The following is a 23,635-nucleotide window of genomic DNA, read 5'->3' as shown; positions in this document are numbered from 1 at the left end:
GCCTTTCTGTACGCAAAAACGAACTTGCAAAAAACTAACACGCAATAAAAAGATCCATTGATCTAATTTAAATATCTGCTAAATATTGAAAAGGGATTACATTATGTTAAAATCACATTGATGGTGATTTTCGTGTATTTAGCCCGCGGTTACTCTGATCGCTCGAGCATACTTGGGAATCTACACACAACCGTACACAGATTTTCGACAGAATTGATATATAAACGGGGTTGCATAGAGTAAGGTTGGACAGTTACTATCTCACCCCGATAGAAACCGAGAAGTTCTAGGTGTACTAAAAAAGATGTGGCACGACGAGACTAGCAAATGAGGGAATTTTTAAGGGAGAGGAACTCTCAATCTCCGGAGCGGAGTAATATGTTTGACTTGAAAGAACACAAATATGCGAATCTCCCATTTTTACCTATTTTTCCAAGCTTCGTCCCTATCGCTACAAGTGCATGTTCTTTTTTGTCTCTATTCTTAAAATCGGGTGATCTAACGTCGTATAAGGCGGGATAACTTGACCAGATTTCAACTAATTTATCCTCAATAACTGCATCATTAATATAACTATCGTTTTCCATAGGGGCAGCCATTTTGTACGCATGCGCGTAGGTAGAAAGTCGTGAGTAAAATTACTCAGTCGAGCGCACACGGTGAGTAATTTTCCTCGCGAGGAAAAAAATATCAAACATGTTGGATATTTTACTCAACGCGCAAAAGAGTGATGCAACGCGCAAAAAGTCGACCGCACACGGAGAGAAGTTTGCTGAGCAATTTTCCTCGCGAGGATTTTTGCTCAGCTAATTTCTCTCGTGTGCGGCCGGCTTAAGCTAGCTGATTTTACATGTGCGAGGAGACTTTCTACCGGAGATGTACATGTGTATAAAACGATTGCACTTTTGTCATACAGCCTTGGTCAAACAGTTACAGTCATCCAGAGCTTCAACTCTGCTATTTCGAATTTTGTGTGACTCTGCAGATATCTTTTCACACGGCCATGGGCCTTCCCTGTGCTGGGGCCGAGTAATGGCTAATTGCGATTGTCAAATGGATATCCAAGCGGCCATTCTTCGCACAGGCTCATAATTGCCAGACTGAGTGTTTTTATTGATAAAAACCTATTGAATTCACGCTTTTGACCACCAAATGACCTTCCACTTTTGATTTCAAATAACATGTGCTCACGAAAAAAAAAATGCTTGAATGTGAACACACCCAATGTAACATAAATTTGCATGCGTATTTACGTTTGTCGAGATCGTCCTTAGATTTTGTTATACCATCGTTCAGCATAGTACACTTCAGGTCGTATGTGATTCTTAAATTTTTCAAACTTACTTGCCCTGCAATGTTTTAGTTTGCATCGAAAAATGTTATGAGAAATTATTAAATTAGCCAGTAGAGCCGTGTATTCATTGCTTTGGTAAATTCTAACGAACTCTACAGCATGTCCAGGTATCGCATTCATAAAACCCAGTGAGCTATTGAAACACTCTGACTCAGGGTGGGGATTATCCGAGTTGTAAAGTCTTTTATGTCTTCGCTAGATGGCTATTTACCATACGTTTTGAGTTGGAATACCATGGCGAAAGTATTTAATTTTCATATTATTCCCTCTTCATGTGTAAGGACGGCTTTGCAAGTTTGAAGAGTCAGTTTCTGATTAAATTGAAACTATTTTGTGAGCTTTGGATATATTCATTTATCAGTATGTTGAACCGCCGTAAGGTTTATTTTGTCATACGTGTGATAGGGTGGACCCAGTCGACACGGGAGCTAATATATGCAACACATGTGGTTGGTCTTTCAATCGAGGAACATTAGGCTTTATGTCGATCATTGACATGCTTATTCATCCCCGGAGAGCCATTATACAGTCGTGCCTTTATTTGTGCCCGAAAAGTGTAAAAAATATATTCATAAGACACTCCATTGAACTATAAAATTTAAATTTAGGCACACGGTATCATGTTGAGGTTAGCTGACCAAATTGTCGGAACCGCGCTCGCGGCCACGAATTGAGACAAGCATGTTCAGAGACTTAGCAATTAACTACTTTACCCGCAAATGACCGCCCCGGCGACTGGAGAAGAGCATATACCTAACATGCCGAAGCATAAAAGTGAACACAACCGAGGGAACAAATAACTGAATGAGTATTGACTCTTTCGGTCGATCATGTCATGGTGACCCAATTTTATTGAGCTAAGGGACTCATAGCAGGGCGTTGGACCACTGTAGGGTTTTGTCATACAAATCAGAGCGCTATAGTGGAGACAGATCACATGAAAACTTCTATATATACAACACATGTGCTTGGTCTTTTAATCAATGGACATTTTGGTTTTCAGTCGATCCTATATATACCTATTCATCTCTGGAGACATTGAAATCTGCACCTTCTATATATTCATGCGTGGCTAGCTCGAGCTCTCAAGGTCAACAAACTGGGTAGCTGATCAGTTAATGCCCTGTCATAATTCACCGTACTTGCAAATATTGGCACCTTTCCAAACATGAAACTAGTTGAATAATGATTCGAAAAAAATGATAATCCTCTTGCGATGAATTGAATTCAATGCCTTAAACGGTATGTAAATAATCACGCCTACTGAGTCATAAGTTTAATTTGTATGTTCCTATTGCTGCACATTTTTATCAGTCGCACTAGTTGAGCGTAACGTTCTTCATGTTGTTCTGTTTCATTATAGGACAAATATTTAGCGAAAATTGACCAAACTTTCTCTTCTACTGTTAGATCGAGGGACAAATGTCCGTCGCCTCAATGTTATGACCCCTTACCCACTACTCGCTCATTTTTCGGTACATTTGAAAACAAAATTCAATTGAGTCGGTGAAAACATGCAGAAAAAGTACAACATAACCAAACTGTCAACGATCGCTAGAGTCGGGCTGTTTTAGAGGCTTAGAATGTTGACACTAGGGGAGCGTACGCATTCAGTTATTACGGGGGTGGGGGCGGCAAATTCTTCCTGCGCATCAGTCAAAATAAGTGAACCTCCACTCATTGCACCACAAAATTAAATATCCCCCCCCCCTTTATGATGACCAAAATTTCGTGACTCTTCCACATTGCTTGGGAGTAAAGCTGCACACACAAACACCCTGGAAGGTGGTGGCTACATAGGCCTAATCTAAAATATTCTCAGGTTTTTTTTTTAAGGTAGCGGTAAAGGCTATTTTTGCACCAATTCTTTTCTCAGAGTTAATGTCAAGTTTCAAGTGTTAGAATCAAGATATGTAGTTCAAATTTTCAGAATAACTCCCTTAGTTAATACTTTCTCCAAAGAATATAAAAATTGTATATTCGTAGCCATGATTTTGAAATATGACACCAATCAATATTAAAATTTAATTTTTCATATGTTTTTACATCTTTGAATTTAATAATAAATTAATATTACCAAATTAGTTATAAATATGTTGACACTATTAATTGTAAGATTTGTACGGCAGGATTTGTAAATAAAATTTGTTTTTATGATTTTACTTGGGTTTACGTATCAAAAAATTCTTTCAAATTTCAAAATGTGATTTTTCAAAAAGTACTACAAATACAGGAAAATTGTGCCGTACAAATCTTATCTGTAACCTTGTTAATAGGCTGTAAAAATTCCATGTCCATATCTCATTTCAAAGGTTGGATTTAATTGGTATAAAATTATGTAGGAAAACTGTTATTCTGTCAAAATTGTTGAAAATAAGCCATATTTGCACCCCTCTTTTGAAGTCAAAGAGCAGTCTTTTTGGTTAATCTCACTTTTGACACCTCTTTGACACTCAAAGAATCTAAAAATGCATTTATAATAGCAGTCACGCATTCTGAATGCAAGCACTGCCTTGTCAAACTTTCCTAAAAAACAGTAAAAAATGACTTTCCCTTTTCAAACATTTGTTTAAAAGCTAGGGGACCTCTACCATAGTTAATACACTAAGGACTCCCCAGCTTCCTCTTATTTGGTCAGTTTTTCAGAAGTTTCAATGGGCGATAACTCTGCAATGCTTATGACCCCAAATGTCTAGTTTTTTTTATTCCACAGAGAATGTTGACTACTTTCATGTTTTAATAGTTTTATTGAAGTTTATAACTGACGCTCTAGCCTTTACCGCTACCTTAAATGACTCCCCTTACAAACTCGCATTGTGTCAATGTTCAAATTTTCTCTTCTGACTTGCTTTAATTTTGAAATTACCCCTCAAAGGCATTGGACATAGATAACGGGCGGATCTCAATATTTTTGCGCAAGCGTGTGTATACAAAATTTTGATATTTGGATTTCATTGATAATCAGCTGTTGATAATGTTGATTTACTATACGTGGTAGTTTATGAGAAAACTAAGTCGAAATACTCTTTCAGTACATAATAAGCAATATATATACTTTGCATTTATAGACATTTGATAATTGACATAAATGTACTAGGGTTGTTACAACTCTGTGTACAAAAATTGACATTAGAGTTTCACCAAAAATGTTCATCCAATATAAATGGGAGTCTATGATAAAATTGTGAATGTTTTTTCCAATGAAAAACTGTTTATACTTGTGCATATACAGACCTTTGATAATTAACATAATTGTAGTTCATTAGAATATGATGGTTAAAGGTGCATATTATGTGTAAAGGATATCTGATTATGGAATTTCACTGAAACTGTTCATCCACATTCATTGGAGTCTATGAGGAAACCATGAATATTTTCCCTATTAAAGATAAGCTAAATCTGTCTACTTATAGATGTTTGATCATTCATTTTAATGTACTAGATTAGACAAGGGTAGTTGCAAGAGGATGTGTGTGCCACAAATTGTATTTTGGCATTTCACCCAAATGTAGATTCACTCTACATGGTAATCAATGAGGAAACTTTGAATAATCTTCTGCCAGTACAAAATTTAGCTAAACCTGTGTATTTATAGACATTTGATAACTTATCTTAATGTTCTTGATTAGACAAGGGTGGTAACCAATGGATGTGAGCACCAGAAATTGGAGATTGGAATTTCACTGTACATGGGAGATGATGATGAAACTATATATGAGAAAAATATGAATATTTTTTTTACAATGCTAAACCAACTAAATCTGTGCTTTATAGGTGTTTGTTAATTGATACAAATGTACTTGACTCAAATAGGGTATTTGGAAGTTTAGATTTGGACAACGATTATGATATTGGAATTTCACCTAAAGTATAATTTCACTTTCCATCATACTCGTAGCCTACAGGTAATTATTAAATATTTTCCATTACGAAACTTGCTATATCCCTAATATGTAAGTAATAGGAATCGTTCATTGCCCTCAGCTGGCTAGATATACAATAAGACAAGCCTCAAAGTTGCCAAGCCAAGATTTCATGTGGCAGATAACTGTACCTTTGTTCAGATTTACAGTTATTTCAGAAAATGAAATCATGCAGCGGATCATATTTTCCCAGAATTTTTCTGAACACTGGAACTGCCTTTTGACGGGACAGATACTTATTAAAATTAAGGGCTGCTCCCCACTGAGCTGTTTGAAAAATACATGACCCAGTCCGTTTTGCAGTTTGCGAATTTAAGATGACCCCCCGGAATTTTTCCGGCCCGCCCCGGCCATAATAACTGAACGCTACCTAAGAAATCAGGTATATGTCCTTTAAGTAGCTTTGGCTGCAGCGTATTTCTTCTCATAAGATGCAAATGATCTTGCTAACATGTCGACACTGAATTTTGCTAACAAAATACTATGAACATTGTTTACAAAATAATGCAAGCTTCTTACCTTATTTAATTTAAAGTATCTTCATTGACTACCCGTTTGCCACTGTCAGTTTATATCCAGATGTGACCATTGAAAATGATTAACCATTTGTCTTTATAAATTTATGCAGCGATTTCATTGGAATAAGCAAGCGAATGTGTGCTTTAATGTATTGTAGCAGATGTCTCTCACGCTGAAGATAACGCTTCCAAAACTCTATGACTCGAAGTGACATGGAGGGCGTGAAGTCAGTATTAATAAATCTACAAAATACTCCATCACATAAGGGTCAAGACAATCATGAAATTCCATGTAGGGGACATTAACAGATTCCAACTTGTTTCTCTACAAACAGGTACCATTACCCTCAACAAAATGCACACGCTGAGATGTCAATTTATCAAAACTATGTGTTACCGGGACATCAAATATAAACTGCTATATCTCATTTTGCAACAGAGAAAACTTTATTTACACGAGTAACATCAAGATCAACGGTAATGGTTAGTTTGCAAGTATGCCTGTATCGCGCTATGTTGAGAACAGTATTTTTGTTCCGAGAACTTTACTCTTCCGTGGCTGGACAAATCCAAGAAAATCTAACGTTAGTCATTTCAACCTAGTCATTTGAGTTGGGTAGTTGGCATATAGCCTAAGCCCAGTAAGCGTAAAGACTGATATTATGTACAAGTGATACTTTTTACTGTGTCTGGTTATATAAATATCACTCATATATCAATCAGAACACGATCAGAACTCATTTCATGGGGAATTGTGTTGTTATATGTATAAAGTAATTCATTTTTACAAGCTGACAATCACAGCTAATATTTGGGATTTATTGTCATACCTATGTCGAGAAAGAAAACAGCCAACCCTATAAACTTACAAATAATATAAATGTGAGTAATATTTCCATTCTAATTTTTTTATTATCCAAACAAAACACCATATTGACGGTATTCAAATTTAAATTCATTGCTTTGAATTTGCAAATTATTGCATAATTTTCTCAATATGGTAAAGTGTGATAAATTTCATATTGTTCATCATTTAAACGACCAATTTTAATCTATTCTTTTTTTGTACTGTCAAGAACTACACTTTGACGAACAGTCAGAAAACAGTTCCCAGAATATGGGAAATGTTTGTTTTTTTTCTTCAAATCATTTTCTTAATATGATCTCATTTAAAAAATATCACACTGAATTTCGCCAAAAACTCCTGAAGTATTCGATTGATATAAATGTTGTAATCAAATGTTATTCGTTATAAATATGAAAATACAAACAAAAACAAACAAAAACAACAACAGCATCATCAACAACAACAACAACAACAACAACAACAACAACAACAAAAATACAAAATATTCGACATTACTTGTGGATGCCAAATTTATGAAATGAATGAAAATGTAGCAACAGGTTACAGCAGTGCTTTCAACTTTCATCGAGTAGTCGTCAAGGTAGCCGGTGGTTTGGTGTAAGAAAACAACTCAAAAAGGTTCTCACGACTCAAAGAACACTGAGTTTTATGCATTCCCTGTACGAATAAACACCATCTATGCATGCTTTATTATCCATTTGTCAAACGCCACATAATACAGTCTACTTTAAATTAAAGAGAGGCAAGAATGGACATGCCACCACTCTAGATTCAATTTATACATGTCACAAGTTACTTGGTAACTCTACCACGGTGAATATCGCTCATCAATAATTTTGCATGATAACTTGAACACATTCTATGTGTGCTGTCACAAATGTAACTCAAGCAAAGAGTGTGTTTTCAATTTATCAAGGCAAAGTGCATTTTAAGTTCGCTAAATATGTGAACAAGTGGCATCAAAGTATTGGGAAAACTCAAAGGCAGGGAAAAAAGAGATGCTTGTTACGTACCCTACCAGCAGTCCCAGTGAATTACGCTCATCAACTGTCTTCGGGTCGAAATGAATATAAACCTGTAGCGTAATTCGTCTAACGTTGCTTAAATTGTTTCAAGAGCGAGAGAGAGAGAGAGAGAGAGAGAGAGAGAGAGAGAGAGAGAGAGAGAGAGAGAGAGTAGTTTAAGCGGGACGAATGCCATTCCCATTCTAAGTTTTCTTCTGATTTGCATTTTGAACTTTAGTTTAAAAATCAAGGTGATTTCACTTTTGCATTTTGTTCTTATCCTTGCATCGATTTTCATTTTGATGTGTGTTCTGATTTCATTTTTTATTTTTGTTTCTAAAATTAACTTTTCCCATTTCCAAACTTTATTTTAACTTTCGCTTGCGTTTTGATTTTATTGTTCATTTGAAAACCACATTCAAATTTCCTTTTCATCTTTCAACGTTTTGAAAAATCTGCAAATGTTACGATAAGACGGAAATACTTCATTTTGATTAAATTTAGAGGGAATCAAGAAAACAAAAAAACAAACAAGCATATGAGAAACTACTATAATTAAATGCGAAGTTACGTCGTTCCATTTTTTACATGTAGCAGTATGAGTTTCCTGTGAATATTAGATGTGAACTGGAAATATAATTACGTTATAAGCTCTCTGTATTGCAGTCTGAACAAGGACGGGAGAGGGTGCGTGAGACAAATAGAGAAGGACACAGAGACAGAGACAGACAACGTCAGGCATACAGAAAGTAAAGACACACAAAAGTAACAGACAGACAGATAGACAGACACAGCTAGATAAATAGACAGATGGACACATAGACACTTGTAAAAATGGTATATATTTTGGTATGGAAGAGTCTGAGAACTGGTGAACAAAGGAAAGAGGTGGGAGAAAAGAGAGGCCCAGAGCAAGACAGAAAGACAGTCAGACATACAGACCGACGGAGGAGGACAGAAACAAACCTGGCACAGAGAGGTATTCAGACACAAATAAGAACATAGCAAATAGGGAGGGCCAGGGTGATGTTGCTATGAAATATCGCGTTTCATTTTCTATTAACTAAAAAAATTATAATGATTCAACAGATAATGCTCTTGCTGCCTCTTTAAATTCGTTGCTGACGGTTGCACACAGATCGATAATGCAGACGCTGCTAAATTTTTAGTTCGCGTGTTTGTTTTACAAGGATTTATCTACACTATTCCGTCACAAACCGAAGCCTGGAGTATACTCCTTATGACCTTAATCGTACAAGAAAAAACAAGTGATAGCTTCAGGATTTTTCACTGTGTTCCGTGTGTACCATTAGAGGGTTCACTTTCGGTCTATGTAAGGTTATATGACCCCCCATGAAACTTCTATTACATTTCATTCGATAGAATGGTCCACATCTCGTCTGTAGAAAGTTAGATATGTCAATTACAGAAGAATTTCGTTTCTTGCCCATCGATTCTGTGCGTCTGTCTGTCTGCCTGCATATATAAGTGTAAACTTCTTTACCTGTCATCCCGTATGTTCGTTTGCGTTTGTCTCTTTCTGTCTGTTTCTCTGTCTGTCTCTCTGTGTGCCTGTATGTCTATGAGACTGCATGTCTCTCTCACGCTCTCTCATATTGTATTACCCCGGTTATTGTGATTTTATATCATCATTTGCCTACTGTTACCAATCGGCGTGCCCGTTTGTTTTAGAAAGAAAACTTAATTAGACATGAATTTCAAAAGAGAAGTACATCAAAGCCAGCAACACCAATAAATGATTGTCTACCAGAGCAGTTTTAAAGACAGGAACGAACAATGGAAATACCAGACCGTAGCCCAACAGTATTTTAAAAGATACCTAACATATTAAATTAATATCACTTTCTTAATTTCCCAATTACTAGGGGAAAAAGAGGTAGTTTTATTCTTTACTTTAAATATGCATATCGTTTTAAAAGCAAATTGTACAACAGGAAGCAGATTGTACGGACAACATTTGACAATATCCAGAGAGAAATTTGTCTCGGTGAGACATTTTTTTTCAAAACATGTTAAAACATGGAAAACACGAAAGCTGAAAAGCATTTCTGCGACGGTTCTAATACGTATTGACCCGAATCGTCCTGTTCACTGAACTGCACAGTGAATGAATAGTTTAAGCGACGCTATTGTTGGTGCACATCGAGTTCGTCGAAGTGAAGCCTAGGCAATTGTGTCATTACAGTTCAAGTAAAAAACTCGATATCTTCAATATTTGGCACTGAGTGCAGTGTGTTACAGTTTGTGTGTTCAGTTCCTGTCTATATTTGTGACCACCTTAAACTTCTACCGTCTTTCATTCGATCGGATGGTCGGCATGCCGCCTGTAGAAAGTTAGATATTTGCATTACAATGGAATGTGGTATCTAAACTTGCCAACAGATTTTGTATGTCTGTCTGCAAAAATGTGTATTCTTCTTTATCGGTCTGTCTGTCTGTCTGTCTGTCTGTCTGTCTGTCTGTCTCTCTCTCTCTCTGTCTGTCTGTCTGTCTGTCTGTCTCTCTCTCTCTCTCTCTCTCTCTCTCTCTCTCTCTCTCTCTCTCTCTCTCTCTCTCTCTCTCTCTCTCTCTCTCTCTCTCTCTCTCTCTCTCTCTCTCTCTCTCTCTCTGTTTTAGAAGCGTCAAAAAACTTGAATTGGACTTGTGAATTTCAAAGAGAAATAAATCATAGCCAGCAACACCAATAACAACTTGCCTACCAAAGCAGTCTTAAGAACGTGAACGAACAATGGAGAAAATAGACCGTAACCCAACAGTTTATTACTTAGATATCTAACATATTAGATAATTTTACTTTTTATTTATCAATACTAGGGGAAAATTGTACTTTTATACTTCTCTTTAAGTTTGGGCTGCATTTTGCCAACACGGTTAAGCACACAATCTAAAGATATCAGGGCAACAATAGTTTAGTCAAAGAATGAAGGCTGTATATTTGGGGGTAAAAAACCTCAATTTTGGTATTAATGATAAAAATTAGTTGGAGTAAAAATATTGGTAACATTTCTGATATGTACTATTTAACTTGAAACAACAGTACATGTGGGGAAAAATGACTATTTTATTTTTAAAGTCATTTTTAAAATGGCACGGGTTGAAATAGTGATACTCAAAAAAGTAATCAAAAAATGATTAACATAATTAAAATGCCTCTTATTCAAAAAGCGCTGTGTTGGGTGCAGCTCCCTTTTAAATATGCATATCGTTATGAACATTTATTGTACAACTGGCAAGCAGATTGTACAGACAACATTTCACAATTTGTCCCAGTGGGGCATATTTTCAAAACATTTTAAAACGTGGAAAACACGAAAGCTTGAAAGCATTTCTGCCGACGGCTCTAATACGTATTGACCCGAAACGTCCTGTTCACTCAATACACACTGAATGAATAGTTTGAGCGACGCTATTATTGGTGCCCATCGAGTTTTTTGAAGTGATACTTGAACATTATTGTCTTTGCAGTTCAACAAGTACTTGATTGTCGTTGTTTGAACGACAGTGAGGTGTCTTATAAAGCTAGTCGAACTTTCAACGTTAGCCAAAAATGATATAGACGTATTTACTACGTAGCTACAGGGCTGAGTAGGAGATATCGTGAGACTAAATTCAAACTGCTACTGTATGAAGTAAACATCCCACGTGTCAAACGTCATGTATATAAAACGCATTGTCTGCTGCCTCGAGCAACGTTGACGACATTACCTAGTTATCAAGGGCTATGTAGTATGCTTAACCCCTGTGGCAGTTGCCATGGTGCTGACGACCAAAAATTACATTCTGATACAACGAAGTACAAAGTAGAGGTCACTCAAATAGGGATGACCCGAAAAAATACGAAACTTTTGCGCTGCTCTTGAGATTTTGTCAATTCTCATTAATTTATACTGAGACCTGACACTCGTTTTGGTTTCTTTCTAATACTCAGCGCCTCGGCAACATGGTTGATTGGTTTTAAGGTGTACAATAGAGATATTGCTCAAATGTATTGGGCTTTTTGGAAAGGTGCTGACAGGCAAAAAACTGGGACACAATGAACCAAAAGAATTGCGACGCCAATATTGCCACAATGGCGTGCTTTGGAAGACAGCCCAACCTATATCCCTCATTGCACGCACAACCAATTGGAAACGAGTGTTCCTAATCTTTGACCAATGACAGAAAGTCACACCCTCAGTTGTTGCCAAGCGTAGAGTATAAAATATGGCTCCATGCAGTGTTTGTACATTAGCTCATAGGGCGAAGCTGATAGAAGCTACTCAAGAAAACACCAAATACAGTATCTTGCAGGTGAGCTTTTATCCTGACTAATTAGAAGATAGCTATGTTTCACACTATCTGCATTTACAGCTTTACAATATTGCTTAATAATTAAACTGCCGGAAACGTGTGGTTTTACTGTACGAATTAAAAAAGTGCCCGCAATGTACACCACTATACAGTATGTGCGAGGCCTTCTATGAAAGATGGTTTCTATGCGGCTCTCAGTCGCGTCCAAGCTTGAAGACGCGGATAGTGGTTGCAATTTCAATTAAACTTCCAGTACTTACAATAGACTTTCCTAACGTTACAGACTCTGAACAGCGAGCTAAAATTATGTCGCTAGTATCAAGTTTGATTAAGATTTAATCCTGTCACTAGCTTGATTTCGCCCCTCATATTTTTAGGTAGATTACAAACTTCAACACTCAAGAGAGATGGCTCTATCAGATGTCCCATGCCGCTTAAATAACATCTGAATTTCCCTACATAACAATATCATGCTTCGATACTCTTACTTTAATAATGCTTAACACAGGAGTACAACCACTGGGGATTCCTCAGAGTGGAGAGGCTAACAGGCCACATAACATGCGAAGACACAAAAACTCTTCCGAGACAATTTTCATCATTAACATCGTTTAAAAGTCAGAATACCATCAGGCGGTCTCTCAAATAAAAGTAATATAAATCATAAGTACAAAACGTTATTGGCATACAGTAATTAATCTTTGAACTCTGGTCCAATTTCTCATATAACATTCTAGTCATTGAACCATAGCTTTTACACTATCTTTTGTCTGATGCACCTACGACAAGTAGTTTATTCAGGCAACTTTCTACAAATTGCTGACACCGATTTTGTTGGTCATGATCGTATTCAACTTTTAAAAATATCTTCCATCTGTTTATAGAAAATTTTTGTCCGTACACTAAAAATCAAGAGCCTCCAAAATCGTGATTGTTTTGTGTATAATTGAATTCTCATCCCTTGATTTGTCTCTCAATGCCCCTAATGCTCTTAAACTCTTTTGCTCTTCCTTGTTAAGTAAATGTTATATTGTATAGTTCAATGAAGAGGATGAGATATTTCGATCATTTTAGGGCAGGGATCTATACTAGTAGATCATGTTCATAATAATGATTATGATTGATATCGATATGTTGCTTTTCGGTCGGTGATTACTCACAAAGCAGATTATACTCCCGTCATTTTTGATGTTTTCAGTAGGCTCTTCGTGAACTTAAACATTCTCTATAATATTTATGAATTACGGAATTATTTGCCTATCGATACTCTGTCAGCTATGTATTTTCTTCTCACTTTCCAGGTAACCGCTGTTACTCCGTCTTGACAAGATGAGGTAGGTCAATGAATCACTTACAATACGAACTAATATTTTGGAATCTACTTTTAATGACTTCTGCAATATCTACTTGGTCATTTGAGTTAGATCATAAATAGAATTATCGCTGAAATGAAATCCAGATACCAATACCATACGTTACGTCAAAAGTGGACCGACAGTGAGCCGTGACTATTTTCAACTTGGAAACAAAAGGGATCGAAAAATTATCAAGTTAAATGTTTTAATATGAAATACCGTTTGTTTTTACACAATTATGAATAAGATCGCAAATCAGTAATTATATCAATGTGCCGTTTGAGGATGAAAATTGCTCTAGTTTTTTCTACATTTTTTCATGTAACACAAAAATAAAGTATGAGATCGTCATTTACGTGTATTGCTACAAATTTGATTTGAAAAAATGTGTGAGAATCATGTCGTAAAATTATTATAGCCCAAACAAGGGACCACGTACCCTTAAGACGTCCAGAGACCATTTGCCCTCCTCTTGCACATAGTGGCTATAATATTATACTATTCGTATTTGTTCTCTAGTTAAAATTTCGCTGTTATTAATTAATTTGCAATATCTCACAGAATCGTCAAGACTTGTAACAATCGTCTATGCAGTTTACTTATAGTAAATGTATATTATATGTATATATCCGTAGCCATTGCAAATTATTGTGTATATGAGATACTTTCAAACATATGAATTCCCTACAAGTTCATGAGGAGGATGTTTGGTTTACATTTTTGCCCATGGTCTCAGCTTATTTGCATTGGTTTTGATTTCCCTTCGATATTTTACTTTTGCTATACCTTTACGATGCGCAGTATTTTGAGTGACATTTAATGGTAGTGACACTACTCGTGCATCTTGAAACGGCTTGTTTCTTTTGGAAATTCAACGAGTTGACTTACTAATAGCAAATATCAAAGTGGTTTATTGATGTATGACTGGCATGACGGGAAGTGCTAGTGTACGATCTAGGCTAATATTTTGTTTATTGAGCTGGTTGTTGAATTTTGGCTAATTAGTAATCCTTGTTATGATACAGTGCACTTTTTTGACAATAAATGGCGCACTCCTTCGATGTAGAACGCAACCTGGGGACATATATAATGACTCGCAATCTTTAACCACACTTCAGGGAACCCATTTTAAAGCTTAAGGAATACGACAACTTTTCTCTGCCTTAGTTTTTGAGCATATTTCTACTTTCCTAAAGGAGTTTAAACCGGGATGTCGGTCATATTGAACTTGAAGTACAAGTAGATGTCCGGTACTTTATTTCTATAGTACCATAATTTACATTGTGACCCCTTAGTTTCATTCTTGATTTGTTAAAAGAATGATTGAAAGTTTCACTGATGAAAGTTTGAACAAAAGTTTAAGTCTTTCACTTCCGAGGCGCAAACGTCCTTAAACTGTGAATAGCAACCATAAGGTGTACTTGCCCATAGCAAGGTGGCTTTGGTTTTCTTTTCTCTCACCTTGCTATCTCGAACTCATGATCAGATTTGAATATTGGAATTTCAAACCTGGACTATGGTTCAAATGTATGTGTAAACTGAGTTGAACCAGGTCCTCAACTCTATTTTCATTTTAGAAAAGTGAAGTTAAATAATATGCGTTTCACCACTGAACTGAAGTATGTCAAATCGTTGCAAGAGCAATATACGATGAATAGTTTCCTTAGTTTAGTAAATCGTCATAATATGCTCTCATATACTGTCCCTGCTTTGTAATTCGAGATTTCATTATTCTTTTATTAGGTCTTCTTTTGCAACTGTGGCATTTGCTATTATCGGGTGTGTAGCACTGTGCCAGGCTCAAAGTGAGTACTGTTTATTTGAAGATAATTTCTTTCCACTCTTACAAACGTGAACAGACACGAGACAGAAATGACTGTATGACTCTAAAATACAATGTATACTAACTTAATTTGTTGACATAATTAGATGTGTACTATCACCTTAGGATGGCCTGAGGCATAGACAATTGATTTTTACAACAAGGGAAAGCCATTTTATGCTTGTTAGTAAAGCTTGTATTACTTAGCAGTAACTACGCCTTACAAATATTTTATCATTGCTCCTAGCCAACGTTTATTTTGTATGGTTTGATATTTTCATATTTCAGACGATATAGTGGTTACTTTATTGACGGTAACATCACCAGCTCCCGCGACAGGGCAATTTTTAATAGGCACAGCAGTGGCAACTACTTTTACCTTGACATTCGTACCAATGGGTACTGTTACACCAACCGATGTAAAAGTGTACTTCAGCAATGCCGATGGTTCGATAAAGTCAACCGAGGTCACAGCTGGAGGATCCAATGCACCAGATGGCACTACTCCTGCTTCTGGTTCAACTTACGGTGATCTGACAGCTTCACTCACACTCGATGCAACCAACTGCACCGAGTACTCCAAACTGTGTGCGTCCGTTACATCGGAAGATGACGACCCTGAAAACGATGAAACCTGCACTGACTTTGGAACCGGCAATGGGAAAGCCGGTACAAAGACGTGTACGAGTAAGTTGAAGCAGCACAATTACCAATCAAATAGGGACTAATTATAAGTGGCAAACCGGGGGGTGTTCATGGCGAAAGATATTATAATTTGGCTTTTGTGTCACAGTGGAAACTTTGTCCGAAACAACACTCTTCCTCTGCCATGGATTAATGGACAACAGCAAAAGTTTTATGGGTGTGAGCTTTAGAAAAAAAATGAAGAATCCGTCTTTTTATTGATATCACTATTAACGGCATACTTTTTTGCAGTTTTATGACATGGTCGTATAAATTAAGAGTGTGAAGTCCATGCGTATGTTAAATTTTACGTTGCCGGAAACCTTGGTGTTCAAGCTCTAATTTAAGGTGGCGACATACCATATAGGCACTTTCAGATTTTTTTTTCAGTTATAGAAGTCCCAAACCCTAATAAAGTATATATCCTTTAAGTCCGTGTCAGGAATTTCATTTATATGCCATTGTTTTTTATGTTATGCAGTATTGAAGGTGTTAGAGTATGGTAAAAGCCTTTCAAATAGTCGCACCATATAATTTGAATATAATGGAGACTCGTTGGGGAAGCAATGTCGCTGGTACGACAAAGCCAAACGAGGTCATCCGACTTTTGGAAGGTTCAGCAAAACTCTTTTGTCTATGTATATGTCGCTACGGTAAAAAAAGTGATTCATTATCATAAGGCGAAGGCATTCATTTTGAAATTATTCAAATGGGAAGACAGAACAAAACCTTAAAAAATACATGTAGGGCATAAATCTTTCAGACGCTTGCTGCAAGAGTTGGTTATAACGCGGCAGAATTAATTATGCTACAGTTTTTTCACCATGATAACTATATTCTATTTTCGGAACAGTGCAATTATGGCGCGAGTAATGTTTACCTTACAGAAACCGACCTTCAATTGAAATGCAATGCAACAGTGATTTTCCTAATAAAATAATTATTTTATCTACTACTCTTAATTGAAATAATGATATAACTTTTATGAGCTCTTAATACGCACGATGACTTGGCTAGAGTCTCCACAATCTAAAACTAATTGATGAAGTAACAACAAGAGACAAAGACTCCTTTATTAAACCCCATCATTTATAACTCAAGATATGCAAATATCAAGGCTCTAAAGAGCCTATGTCATCATTTCCAAAGTTGTTTAATTTTTTTTGGCACAACTTATCTAAGGGACCGGTCTATAGATTGCATATTGTGTCAGTTCGGAAAGATGTGCGCGAAGCGCGAAATTTTACTCTTTTTTCATGCCTGGTGATTGCAGGGCTACTTTGCATCCGAGCCAAGAAGCGATATTTTCATATTGACCAACAGGTACAATTGACGTCATTTCTTCCACGCTATTGACACTAAAGTGTGCTTAGCGGTCCTTGCGTAAATGAGACCACAAACAAAGTCAGCTATATAAACAGTGCTCACAGACGCCCAGTAAACACCGGCATGGAAGCCACACCGGCGGTCCAGCTACAGGGACTTGTCAAGTTGCTCCAGCTAGGACAGTATTGACCAGAATTCAAAAAGTAGTTTCGAGGGGAATTGGTTTGAAGGCGCACAGGCATACAAATTTGAAACCCAGGTAGCCGGAACGAGTGGCTCCGAATCAAAGTCGGATTTTGACTATAAAGGACAAAGCGCGAGTGGATAAAGCAATACTGTTCGGGACAGATAGGAAAGTACGATAAGGTTAAGTTTCATCTCTTTGTATTAAATAAGACGGTATCAGTCTTAGTTTAAAATTTTCGCGTTTGATTTTATTTTATAAAAAGTGGAGCGATCCCGCGCCTGAGTGTTTCCTTTCAATGTGTAAAACACCTGCATTGCATGTTGTAGCTGCAGTACAGTTGCTCGTTGCCTGGGTTTTTGGGTTGGACGCCGACCTTTTACAGACCTATAATTTTATATGACCACGAGACAAATGGTACGAGATACCCATGTCCCCTTGCATTTTCAGAGCAAACGAATTCTGCAAAACGTAATGTGTTAGGCATAGTCTGTACATGTTTGAAATGACGAAAAACAAAGAAAGCTTGTAACCGCTTTGTCGGGTCGCCATTTTGAATCTTCGTCTTCACGATTGTGTAGATACGGGAAGCTTCCTGCCGCACAAATGTTTCCCGGAGAAAGAGGATGTGACATCGACTGTCATCCTTCTTGGCACAAAAGCAGTTATAGCTTATACTCTAGTACAGCCAGATAGCCTGACAAGTCATTTTAATTTACTCGATCGGCGTGGCGATCGGCCGTATGCGTATCATGTGACACTCCGCGACACCGTTGGTGATTTCGTGAAAAGACCATGGTTTGGATCTAGTTTTACAAGACAATGTCACTGAAAGTAAACTAAAATTTTAGGCACTACGATATTCGCTGGGTGAACTTTCTGAGCAAAGGAAGCCCTTGCCTCACATCCTTACGGACATCGGATTTGCGAAGATGTGAAAGACTGCTTGCCCGTATTGAGATAAGTCATCGGCTGAACTTCGAAAAGCCGAAAAAAAGTCGAACGAGTTTGGCTAGGGGTACACACGCACTGTAACTATTACTTGCCTTTTATCTGGGCATTGGGGGCGATACGTAATGCAAGGCAGTGACGTAAGCTAATTTCTACATCCAAAGAGTGATTCTAAGTTCGGTTGTCTGGACATGTAATCCTTCAAGTTTCGCACTCTGTCCCCATATCGCTGTATTAGTCATTTCAAGAAAGTAACGAGGAAAGAAGCTGTATTTGTATTTACTTCGTCATATAGCATAACTCCTTGGTTTCTAATTGTTGTAAGATCGAAATTTTACTTATTCAATTTTACTTGGCCATATAATAAGTTAAAAAGATGTAATTAAGCACTAAATAATTTGCCTATTCCGTATCTTTACATGCGATATATCTTTATTTATTGGTGACTAGTTTCCATGAGTACTTAACGTTGAGAGTGAGAGCAAAAGAATGCTGTTCTCCGTCGTGTGTTGATAATCTATGTAAGAGATGAATATGGTATATTTTGTACCGCTACAGATGACATTACAGCTACCACATTGACAGTAACGTCACCTGCTCCAGCTACAAGTGTGTTCTACATTGATACAGACATTGCAACTACTTTTACATTAGCCTACACGGTTACTGATTCCGGGGGCTCACCAAGCGATGTCAAGGTGTACTTTAGTAATGCTGACGGTTCAACCAAATCGACTGAAGTGACCGCAGCGGGAACTAATGCGCCTGACGGGTCGGCTGTATCGTCATCGGGAAGTTTTGCTGGTCTCACCGCCACGCTAAGCCTTGACGCCACTAACTGCGCAAACTACACCAAAGTGTGCTTATCAATCACTGTGACGGATGCTGATGCGACAAACAATGTGGCTTGTGCTGATTTCGGTACAGCTGCCACAAACGTTGGTACCAAAAACTGTACAGCGCCTGCGGGTGAGTGTGCGATACAAACTAATTGCTTTTATATTTCAATTCCTGTCACTATTTTTCTGTAGTAGAGTCAATCACAAAATACACTGAACGCACCTCTTGCCATTTTCACAATCAAACCTTAACGTCAGTACATTTTCAGTTAATATACCTTTACCTTGATCCCCTGGCCTTTTACATACAATGTTTCTATTGAAACGTCATTAGCATGTCATTAACTATGCAGAGCTAACCAGCTGTCCCACTGACTGAAATAGGATTTTTGTATAGACCAGTCAGAATCTGCTGGCAGTGGCTGGTGTAATTGCCATTCAACACAGATATCTGTTAAATATCTGAATACATCGCGTCATGTATACTTAACAGAGAGACGGCGGCCATTTGAAATTCCAAATATGGAATTGGCAAATGTTATGTAACTTGTTTCCCCATCATCAATTTTTTCACGGTGAAACCTAATGTTTACTCTTAATTTGGCGAAAGATAACTTTGAAGTTTCATGGAGGAGAGTTTGAGCAAAAGTTTAAACATTTCACTCTCTGGACGCTTACACCCTAGCACTGAAAACTGTTGACATATAGACGTAGCTTTCCTTTTATAACAACACTTGCCTTGTAGAATATAGTGCTGAATGTAAATGTGTATAAATTATTGAATTTCGTAAAACACAATTGGAAATAATTTGGGATAATTGGATAGTGAAGTAAGGTCGTTTTAACCTGCAAATGTAAACTCATCTGCTTTTCTTTTTAAGTTATTCCCCTATTTTTATGAGTAATATTCCAACATTCAACTATATGGCACCTGACACTTTTGAGAAATTTGAAAAATAAGAAGATTCAATTATCCCAAATAAGTTCCAACTGTGTTGTTATTTTTTTTTCCTTTTTGATTACTTTCACAGCGACAACAGAATCCCCAACAGGTATGTCGTGTATAGGTTTTGAGCCCGTATACTCCTCTTCTTCCTTGCATTACTACGTCCTATAATTTAATAGTGGTGGGACTATTCAACTTAAGGATCAAGTCTCATGTATACTAGGCGTTCACTTATGTGTGATAGTGAGCATGCGTGAGTGAGTGCTTCACGAACTCTACAACGTGTGGAGCGGTCTCAGCAAGAAAAATGTAACAACTTAGCCGGCTATTGAACCGCTCTTTATTGAGAGTGGGGATTTAGCCGAGCGGTTCTCTCTGTGGCCTCTCCGCTAGGCGACTGATGCCGTATGTTGTGGGTTCGAACCCGATTGAAAACTAGCCGTATTTACAATACTATGTCCAAAATTCAACAGTGTCAAGCGACTGTCCTGACTGCTGATATGTAGTACACATACATCCATCTCAGCAGTCAGGACAGTCGCTTGACACTGTTGAATTTTGGACTTAGTATTGTAAATTTATCATAAGAATGAAGTGAACGCCTAGTATACATGAGACGGAAGTTCTAGCTAAGCTGCAATCGCTGATTTCCAAAATAGACCAGCACTGATTAAGTTTGAATTTTTTGTTAAAACAATTTATTCTCAATATTACGATCATTCCTTTACTACGATTACATATTGCATGGGAAATTACAGAAGTGCGTGTACCATACATCTTCGGCTGAGTTATTTCACTTTGTCACCAAGACATCGCGTTCGAATCCATAGTTGAAAATTAGGTGTCTGGTAAATATCCTTGCATGAAACAATAAGTATTGAACACTTACAAATTTTGTCATCTGTGGACTAACAAGAGTTGCTATGCACAATTTGACCTGACCATAGATTTTCATAGCAACTAATTGATTGCTTAAGGAATTAGTAATAGCTCTTCAAAGATTTCTTTGCTAACGTTGTACTGATCCTCAGAAAGACATTTGTACTGCAAAACAAGTATTTTGTTTTGTTTTTCACACAGAATCCAATGCTGAAGCTTTGTGCGTCGGATTTGTTACTTTCATAACCATGATGGTAGCTTCTGTTCTCGCTTAACATTGAGAAGACAGTGTGAGTTTAATAGCTTTTTGTATTATTGTTTCTAAAACTACAGATTGTATGCCTACACAACGCTACGGCCTGCACTGTATCTGTAATTCAGAGCAATTCACTCTCGCCTGAGACATTCTTATTTCTCATTTCTCGCATTAAAGAAATTGTTACATTTCTCATATACGGAACGTCCTGTACTCCATAGGATTCAATGATACCTTGCTGATGATGTCACGGGCCACAGAGTCATAATTTGATTGAAAGCGATTTCGAACTATTTACAACAAGATAACTTCGGGATTTAAAGACTACAAAATTACATGTTTTACAAAGGAAACACTATTTTATAAACTTATAAGGAAACAACTTCATATAACCGCATGTCAGTTATTCAAAAATATCAATGCACCGTTCGATGATGAAAATCGTTCTACTTTTTCAACAAATTTTCGTCTAACACAGAAATAAAGGTGTGATTGTCATTTGTATGTATACTCAATTGAGTGACAACTATGTAAGAGAGCGAAAATAATGAAAAGATAGACTTATGATTTTGATTTTTATCAATCGTTGTTGATTAGCTGCTCCGGCAGTAAACTTCAATTCAATACGTGTGACATTCGTCAAATCATTTAATATCAACCCCGAAAATCATAGTTAATGTACCTAAAAACGTTTCATAGTCAATTTGAACATTAAGACGAAGACTTACTCAGATTTTTTCTTTTTCTTTTTACCTCTCTCTCTCTCTCTCTCTCTCTCTCTCTCTCTCTCTCTCTCTCTCTCTCTCTCTCTCTCTCTCTCTCTCTCTCTCTCATCTTCGTAGGATATCATTCTGCAGCATTTTGATTAAGGCCTTCTGTAGATAATGTCGAAATATCATGGTCTTCTGAATGAAAATTTTGTTTGTCAGTTTGTTATCAATATCCTATAGTGATTTAAATTAACGCCACTGTTCAACTCGGAGCCGTCTGACAAGATTAACCACACACAAATTATTTTTCGATCATATATTATACATTTTCCGTTCTTACTTATTGTATCTCTCTAAGATATTCGATTTATCGGACAATAACAACGTTTCCAGATAACATTTGAAATACAAATACTGGCGATTTTGTTTTTCATTCTGGACTATTATCATAAAAATGCAAAGAGGAAATAGACTTCAACTTCTCTATTTACTCGTTTAACTTTGTTTGCTTGCTTGTTTGTTTTTACATGTAATGTAAACCACTGTATCCTTCATCAACCAGCTGACCATTTCTGTCCCGACACAGGGTATCTAAGACATAGACGTATTTGTGATGACCAGAATGTTACTATGACGGTACTCTGGATGACGTCAAACGAAATTTCTGTCGGTCAATAAAAAGTTGTTCTCGTTGTGCGAAAGACTCCGCACCCGAGTTGCATTCTGATCAGAATCATAAAGATTGCACACAGTTGTGCCCCAGAATATTTGACTTGATCCGCATGCCCTCCAATTTCGTCATGTTATAGATAATTTTGTAGTCTGGTGAAAGAAAATGGTTTAGATCGGTTGCATAGTTGGTAAAAACAATCACTTGATAAGCAATGTTCAATAGAATTGGAAGCGAATATTTTTGAACTTCCAATGGCTTTTCTTGATCGATAATGAATACAATAAAAGTAACTTGTGACTTATGATTTCAGTCTCTTCTCTTCTTGTGTGCTTGCCGTGATGCATATAATGGCCAGTTTGTACTTCAAAGTCTCAGCGCGTTTATCACATGCCTCATCGTATTAATAAGGAATATGTGTGCAGTAAAAACAGTGGTTTGAGGCCAAGACAACGGGATGCGTTGGGAAAATCAGCAAAATGCATCAAATTAGTACAATGTAAACGATAAAATATAAAATCAGATGAAATTGGAGCAACGTAATGATCACCCAGGCATGTTGAGTGTAAATGTCATTGTATAAACTTTCAACAGATGCAGGTGATAAGCGTGGAAAGCACTATTAATCAAAGGCAGCCTTTCATGAAGTCAGTGTTTGTGTGGTACTATCAAACAGTACCGAGACACTTTACGCTGTCATAAAACAAGCGGTGAGCTGCGTGCTTCGGCGTATTCACAGCGACTGCCTAATGACCAGCTTTAACGAGAATAGAAAACTTTCAAGTACGACGGATCAAATGTCTTGTACCCGCTTAAGGCACCCTCCATCGGTGCAAATATTTTTCGACGTTTTACACATTGGTCCCTTTGTTCTTAGATATAACACGGATAACTGACAGTTGGGTGAAATAGAAAAATGCTAGAGATGAAACTTGACGTCATTGATGTCTCATGACGTTTTATTTGTCACCTGAATGCCAATACATGTATTTATGAGTCTATGTAACAGTTACACAGGTGGAGTAGACAAACATC

General features: G+C 37.1%; 1 protein-coding gene across 2 annotated transcripts; it reads left to right on the top strand.

Moving 5' to 3' along the window:
• Positions 1 to 11,912: 11,912 nt before the first annotated feature.
• Positions 11,913 to 22,906, top strand: LOC139124248 (mucin-22-like). Of its 2 annotated transcripts, none has more exons than XM_070690386.1 (8): positions 11,913 to 11,978; positions 13,280 to 13,312; positions 15,077 to 15,138; positions 15,444 to 15,842; positions 18,859 to 19,269; positions 20,171 to 20,191; positions 21,166 to 21,254; positions 22,063 to 22,906. In XM_070690386.1, the coding sequence occupies exons 2-7, from the start codon at positions 13,308 to 13,310 to the stop codon at positions 21,237 to 21,239; spliced, it is 972 nt and encodes a 323-aa protein (XP_070546487.1). In that variant the 5' UTR covers positions 11,913 to 11,978; positions 13,280 to 13,307; the 3' UTR covers positions 21,240 to 21,254; positions 22,063 to 22,906. The 2 variants fall into 2 exon arrangements, with proteins under 2 accessions (XP_070546487.1, XP_070546488.1); XM_070690387.1 differs by having other exon boundaries at positions 22,078 to 22,904.
• Positions 22,907 to 23,635: the final 729 nt, after the last annotated feature.

Source organism: Ptychodera flava, assembly GCF_041260155.1.
Source record: "Ptychodera flava strain L36383 chromosome 23 unlocalized genomic scaffold, AS_Pfla_20210202 Scaffold_23__1_contigs__length_28996876_pilon, whole genome shotgun sequence".
NCBI classification, from domain to species: Eukaryota; Metazoa; Hemichordata; class Enteropneusta; family Ptychoderidae; genus Ptychodera; species Ptychodera flava.
The sequence above is the reverse complement of the archived record's forward strand: the minus strand, read 5'-3'. Positions and strand labels throughout refer to the sequence as shown.